At 48.7% G+C, this 7,500-nt stretch overlaps 1 protein-coding gene across 1 annotated transcript in view; it reads right to left on the reverse strand.

Moving 5' to 3' along the window:
• plxna4 (plexin A4) overlaps nt 1-7,500 on the reverse strand; it is a 260,400-nt gene that overhangs the window by 114,274 nt on the left and 138,626 nt on the right. Inside the window, 1 exon segment of the mRNA XM_048268791.1 lies at nt 2,302-2,433. Coding sequence (XP_048124748.1) covers nt 2,302-2,433 — 132 coding nt within the window.

Here is a 7,500-nt window from a genome sequence, read left to right on the forward strand (position 1 = left end):
AGTGGTGTGTGTGTGTGTGTGTGTGTGTGTGTGTGTGTGTGTGTGTGTCTGTCTGTCTGTGTGTGTGTGTGTGGATGTGTGTGTGTGTCTGTGTGTGTGTGTGTGTGTGTGTGTGTGTGTGTGTGTGTTTGTCTGTGTGTGTGAGTGCGTGTGTGTGCTTGTGCCACTAGGAATGAAGTTTGAAATAAGACTCCCTGCCTGCAACAAGTTGTGTGCTTTATGAGTGCCATTGATCTAATTTATAGGATTTTGCAAACTCCTAGGCACACCGGCTGCCGATCAATAATTTAGTCACATTTCATAAATAAATAGCAGGAGAGGCTGCACTGGGTAATGTTTACAGAACTGAGTGCATAACGCTGGAATCGACGCCCCTTATTATTAGCTTTCATTCAAGAACTGCTGCAGATGCATACAGTAGACTTCTAACCTTATACAGAAAGGAAAGGCTAGCTGCTGCTGCTGAGAGAGAGAGAGATAGAAAGAGAGAGAGAGAGAGAGAGAGAGAGATACAAAGAGAAAGAAATACCTAGCTGCTGCTTGAGAATGAAAGAGCAAGAGATAAGAGAAAGAGACAGAGGAGGGATACGATCTTAAACCCACCTTTGATATTTCAAATCTCACCATATCTGCACTATTAGGATTCGTTTAAACCTTTAGGTGTGCACTGTAGTGTGTGTCTGCCTGCTGGTGTGAGTGTGTGTGTGGTGTGTGTGTGTGTGTGTGTGTGTGTGTGTGTGTGTGTGTGTGTGTGTGTGTGTGTGTGTGAGTGTGTGTGTGTGTGTGTGTGTGTGTGTGTGTGTGTGTGTGTGTGTGCCCCTACTTGTGTCCACCAGTTCTTTCCCCCAGCTCAAGAGCCCAGGTCAGGTCGGGCTGCCCTGTATTATCAGGGCTGAGCTGGGGCTTTATCAGGCCCGCTGGCCCACTGCAGCTCTGGAGTGGCCTCTTGCCACGCGCCGTGTCAGGGCACCACACAGCCTCCAGCTCAGAGACCAGGGGTCACAGCGCCAGCCACAACGCTGCTGCAGCATCTGCACTGACCGCTGCCCCCGCTGGCAGTGCTGGGTATTACACAGAGTACTCCAACTACTGACTGAAGGAGGGGAGTGGGAAAAAGAGAGAAGAGGAAGAGGAGGAAGAATAGCATGGAGGGAATCAGAGGACTGAGAGAAGAAGTGAAGGGGACTGATAAAGACTGTAGGGTCTTCAGCTTCCTAGCTGTGGGGTCAGATCGCTGCATAACCAAGGCCATTTTTCTAAGGCAGATAACCTCTATCCCATTTGAAGCTTTGGTGATGCCAGTGATGCTGAATAGCCACTAACAACTCATCAAAGTAAATGTGCACCCAAAAACAAAATGCCAAATGACTATAAAATGTGCCTCTCTCTGCAGCACCAAATGAGCAAGTCAGACCAGAATGGCAGGGACTAATAGGAACATATGCGCCTTAAATTAAATGGTAATAGATCTGTCTATTTTGGAGGGAAGGAGGACTTTGTTTTGATCATTTTTGTTATTGTTCTAAATTTAGCTTTTATTTTTCTGAACCCAAAACACTGGTTTATCTGCAAAAGCTAAGAGCTCAGTTAAATATGATGTGTAAATGGGTGCAGGGGTGAGAGGGAAGTCCTCAAAGCACCCCCATCCCTCCACACACACACATATCCATTACAGTGATTGGCCCATTTGGAGTGCACAGGTTCCATGCTGTAAAAAGGTGTAGAGCTCTATGTCAGCCTGCGTGTGAACATGCACTTAAGCGCTTGAGTACTTAAATCTGTGTGCATGTCCCTGTGTGTGTGCGTGTGTGTATGTGTATGTGTATGTGTGTGTGTGTGTGTGTGTGTGTGTGTGTGTGTGTGTGTGTATCTAATGGACTAGTTCACCCCAATGCTCTTTATATTCACTGTATTTCTAACAATGTCCAGTCCACCGGCCGTCTCTTCCTTGGCAATAATACACAGCTCTCAGTCCTCCCCATCCTGCTGTAATCACTGCAAGTGATCCCGGCAGGCTGCTGAAAGCCCCACATATTTTAACTCCTCCACTTTTCCAGGCGCGGAGGGGGAAATAGAGGCGATTACCACTACTCTGCCCTGGTTAGAATGAGAGATAGAGGGAGGGAGGGAGAGAGAGAGAGAGAGAGAGAGAGATGGAGAGAGATAAATAAAGACAGAGAGAAAAGGTGAGAGAGAAGGGGAGTGCAAGAGAGAGAGAGAGAGAGAGAGAGAGAGCGAGAGATAGATAGAGAGAGGGAGTGAGATAGAGTGGTTGGAGGGGAGGGACGTAGAGAAACTGACCTGAGTCTCGGACATGACGTAGAGGTAGTGCTGGTCAGCAGAGAACGCCATGTCTCGTAGGATGGGGCCCTTCTCCACCACTTGCAGCGTCTCGTACTGCAGTGCACCGTGAGACGGCCCCTCCACCCGGATCTGCAAAAGACAGAGAGAGAGACAGGAACATGAGTACGAGAGCTGTTGGAGGCAAGCCCGGGTTAAGTTGTTAGGGCAAGTTGAGCTACAGTGCTGCTGGGCACAGGGCGGGTAAGCTGTGATGGGAACAGAGACTCAACACAACAGGGCCTCATCAAGTGGGATGTGGGGTGGGTGACGCAGGACTCCTTCTGAATGGGCCCCAAACACATTTGTGGCAAAATGTCTGTCAGCAGCACACACACACACACACACACAAACACACACACACACAGTACAGAAGCCCTACCGGCTGTCAGCTTGGATCTCGCACATGCACCATCAAGAAGCATGTAAGTGCACGCAAATGCACACACACACACACACACACACACACACACACACACACACACACACACACACACACACACACACACACATACTGTACACAACACAGACACAGACACACACACAGACACACAGACACACACACACACACACACACACACACACACACACATACTGTACACAACACAGACACAGACACAGACACAGACACACACACACACACACACACACACACACACACATACTGTACTGCTTACAGACACACACACACACACACACACACACACACACACACACACACACACACACACACACACACTTCTAGCTGGAAATGAATAAAGGCTTGTGGGAGCTTGCATAAGGGCTTACGCCAGACACGGCACATCAGACAGGGGCACCTGCTTATTTACTGCGTCTCGTTTTCCTGCGTTGCGGCCCAGCGGGCACAATTAGGTCAGAGAGCCATCTCCAGTTACAGCGGCGCGTACCAAAGCCCCAATATGAAAAAGCACCTCACCCTCCCACTTGTCATCTCGGAGATATTGCCTCGAGTAAGCAGTATTCGGGGAAGGATGAAATCTGTTGCGTTGGCACTTTCAATACGCCAGACTGGCTGTAATCAAACCGACGCACCGATCGGCCGGCGAATAACGCACGCTTCACAGATGCCCCCTGTGCCCACATGCGGTCAGCGGTCTGAATGGGGGTTGGATATCGAACACCATCTCTTCCATCGCAGACAAAAGGCCCCTTTAACGGGACTAACAGTGGCTCTTGTTTTGCCCCGAACTTCCCCAAAGTCTTAGTTTCTCCCTCGTCTTCCTCCAACCTTTTGTCTCGCTGACTCTTACTCTCTCTGACTTTCCCTTTCTCTCTCTCTCCCTTTCTCTCATTCTTTGTCTCTCGTTCTATTTCTTCCTTGCCCTCTCGATGAGAACCCGACGCCATGCAGAACTATCAAATCCCCCCCCCCTCCGACGGTCCTGGTTTTCACTGAGGCCCATTGTGAACTAAGAAGATCGGGAGGAGAAAAAAACAAACAAGACTACACAAAAGAGAGAAAAGAATAGCATAGGGAGGGAAGAAAGCAGAAATGAGAAAAAGCCGTGGTCTTATTTAGCAGGTGGGTTATCTAATACAGGCAAATTTAGTTTGGGGTGGGGGTGGGTTGGAGGGGTCGGGGTGATGTTCAACCCCTTCCCACACACACGCTCCGAGCTCTTCTCACCAGCCAGCCTGGGTGGTGTCAGCTGTCTGTAGGGTAGGATTAGCGGGGCTCGAGGGTGGGGGTGGGTGGGGATGTTGTTGTGGGCACTGCTCCTCTCCATAAGGCTGGACATATCTGTGTGCGGGTGGAGGAGTAAGGGAGGAGTAAGAGGTAGAGGCAGTGACGGGGGCAAAACCCCTGGCTAAGACCAATCACCCACAGGGGAGGGCCGCAGAGTGGGGAACCTCGGCCTCCACAGCCTGGACAGGGAGCTGATCCCCAACCACAGGCCCCTGCTGCACTTACACTAATCAGGCGCTATGCCAAGTCAATGTCCTGCTACAACTGGCCAGCGACTGAGCTGCTACCGCTGTAGAGACACTAATCAGTCAGTTACATGATGTTTGTTTGTCATTTTTTGCTGTTTGTTTAGTTTGTCATTTTTGTTTGTACTCTTGTAAAATCATCTCCCATGTCCCTGAGCTTGTGAGTTGTTAAACCCTTCACAGGCTACATTATATAATCTGGTTCATTTCAATATTAATAAAGTGGATTACATCCTCGCAAACCTAAATGGATTACAATGGTAATCTCCGCTATCGCATTATTACAGAGGAATGAAATTCGAGGCGTTCCCTCATTCACACACACACACACGCATAATCTTGATCCTTTGCTTTCTTTCTTTTTGAACGAGAGAGTGACAAAGAGTGAGATGAATCACACTGTGCCTGGCCCAGGATCATTTGGAGAGCATTGAGAATCTGATTGATGAGATATTAAACACTGTTTTGTTTTCATGTCTTAAGTTGCCCCTCTAAGATGTCTTTGACCCAGCAGTGCTGTCGCAACACACAGCTTAATCGGCCCCATAGGATCTACCGGCCTTCATAAACCACTGGCGGGGGGATGAATCCCATCCCATCACACACACACACTGCATCCACAGAGCACCACAGCTTAGCCACAAATCATGTCCGCCTAGTGGCCACTGGCTGCAATAGCAGCATAACAGCACTTTGACCAGCACCCCTCGCCAATTTCACACAAAAGTGATACGATGGCAGAACACAGCGCTTCTGAATGAATATAACTCCAAAAAATGCCAACTGTCTCTTTCATAACCTCGGCATCATGAGAGAAGGCACGCGATCAGCCCCAAAATAGCTGCACTTCCTCGCCCTCTCTCCCTCTCTCTCTCTCTCCCTCTCTCTCTCCCTCTTGTTCATCAAAGCGTTTTGCTTTTGGCACAGCACAGGCGCCAGCCCACATCCTCCTCTAATGTGCAATTCCTTAAGGAAGACATCTTTTTTCCCTCTCTCTCTCTCTCCTCCACGAAGAGCAAGATTGGGTAAATGTGTCCAAATCTCTGATCACTTCTACCACCCACTGCGTTATTTAAAGGCGTGTTAACGGGATTCCGACAAAACAACACACGATTGCGTTCTTATTGAATGTGAAGGGCCTATTTGTGCGGATAAATATTTATTTCAAAGCTTCTCAAATGGGTTCACAAAAATGTCAGTGTGCTAAAAGTGTGTGTGAAAGAGCAGACCAGAAGTGTGTGTGTGCACATTGTGTGTGTGTGTGTTATTCTGTGTAAAGTGCTAAGTAGGGAGTGTGTGTGCTGCCCCTGCTGAACACTGGGTTTTGTGTTACCACTCCGTGCTCCTGTGTGTGTGTCTGCGGTTAAATTGCATATCTGTGCAAGGCGCTGACACAGCGCTTAGATATTGTGTTTGATCCCTGCAAAAGCCCTTGGTAAACAGAAGGTGTGTGTGTGAGAGAGAGAGAGAGAAAGAGAGAGAGAGAGGTGGGGGGTTCAGAGAAAGAGAGAAAGAGAGAGAGACTGTTCCGGTGTCAAAACCATAGGAGCTTATTCAGTTTCCTCATGCTGGGAGGTTCTGTCTGGCCACCGAGGAAACCACTGGCTCCAACAGCCTTCCATTTTGGCTCCGACATCCATGGACAGTGGCCAGTGTCACGGTTTCATTGAACCAGCATCTCAAAAGCGGCTCGTCATAATAGCAAAAATGAGATTGGCTTTGATTGTGTGTGATTCTTTATGCTCTGAATGCTTTCCCGAGGATTGAATCTTTCTTTATTTCATGGCGCATTGCTTAATTTCAATGGAATCAATCAGAGGTAAATTCAATTCTTCGTACAGTGCTATTTTCTCCGCCATTTGGTTTCCACCTTCCCCATCCAGAACAATGCCACTGCAGGGCTATAACTTTCCCCGGGTGACAATAGCACTTTCGACATGGGAGCATTCTCACACGCTAGTCAGGCATGGCCATTGATTTTGGATAATCTCTGCGAGTGCCCATCTCGAGAGAATGCCTAATTTTCCTCAGGCAAAGGAGTAGACAGGCCCTCTCATTTAAGCCTGGAGTCAGCTCAAAAGGCTGCGACGAGATGTCACATGAGTGAGTGGGATCGACGGATGCATGCTGTTGTTGAGGACTGCCAAGCAATCTGCCCCAGTGTTCGAAGTCACAAGGATGCTGCGCAACACTAAACTAAAAGTCGATAAGACTGCAACAACAAAACCAAGACCAAACTAAAAAAATCTGTACACAAGGTGTCCTTGAGAGAGAGAGAAAGAGAGAGAGAGAGAGAGAGAGACAGAGAGAGACAGATAGAGATTAGAGAAGACAAATATTCCTTTTTTGTCCTTGTGTAGATATGGACGATGGCCTCCACATTAAGCAGGAGTGGACTGGGTTCTAATTCCACATAGGGTTGAGTTGAGGTCAGCTCGGGCACACTGGGTGTTGTCACCCAGGCCAGGGCACAATGCTCAGTCTGGGTCTCTGGTGGAGGTGCCATGTGGAGTTTGTGTTTGGAGTGCGCCACAGAAGCTGACTAAACTGCCGCTCTCCCAACTTGCCGTCGTGGCCCCCAAGGGAGAATCCTGCTAAAGTGGCGACTCTTTAAAAGGAGTGTGTGTATGTGGAGATGTGAATATTGATCGATGACATTTAAAACAATCCAACAACACAGACTCACACAGCACCTGAGCATGCCAGGGCCCGTAACCCGATCCCCCATCCCACACACACAGGTTTTGGGTTTTACGTGTGTCCAACTCATCAGCTGAGGGGTTTTAAGACCAACCCTAGCCGGGAGAGAAGGAGGAGGAGGAGGAGGAGGAAGAAGGCCCTGGAGTCATGGGCTTGGCGTCAGAATTTTTCGGCGGGGGCGTGCTCAAACAGGTGCCTTATAATTCCACTGCTCGGAAATGATCTTGGCGCTTGTTTTTCCCAAGCCTCTGCGACACAAGACGAGCATTAGTGCAGCAGGGGGAGGACAGGGAAGTCTTTTAATGTCAATCAATGCTCAAATAAATGCTGCAATCCCTGGCCACCACTGGAACATCAATATTTCGCTTCAGGCCAACTCCTTCGCAGCTGTGCACAGTAGCTTTGGATGATTTGACGTTAATCTATGGCATTAAGAGAAGACACGGCACCAGAGCTATAATACGTGCCAGCGCTCGCATAAAACCAGTAAATACTCCGAGCGAGAAT

This window comes from Alosa alosa, chromosome 17 (assembly GCF_017589495.1).
Source record: "Alosa alosa isolate M-15738 ecotype Scorff River chromosome 17, AALO_Geno_1.1, whole genome shotgun sequence".
In the NCBI taxonomy this organism is placed as follows: domain Eukaryota; kingdom Metazoa; phylum Chordata; class Actinopteri; order Clupeiformes; family Clupeidae; genus Alosa; species Alosa alosa.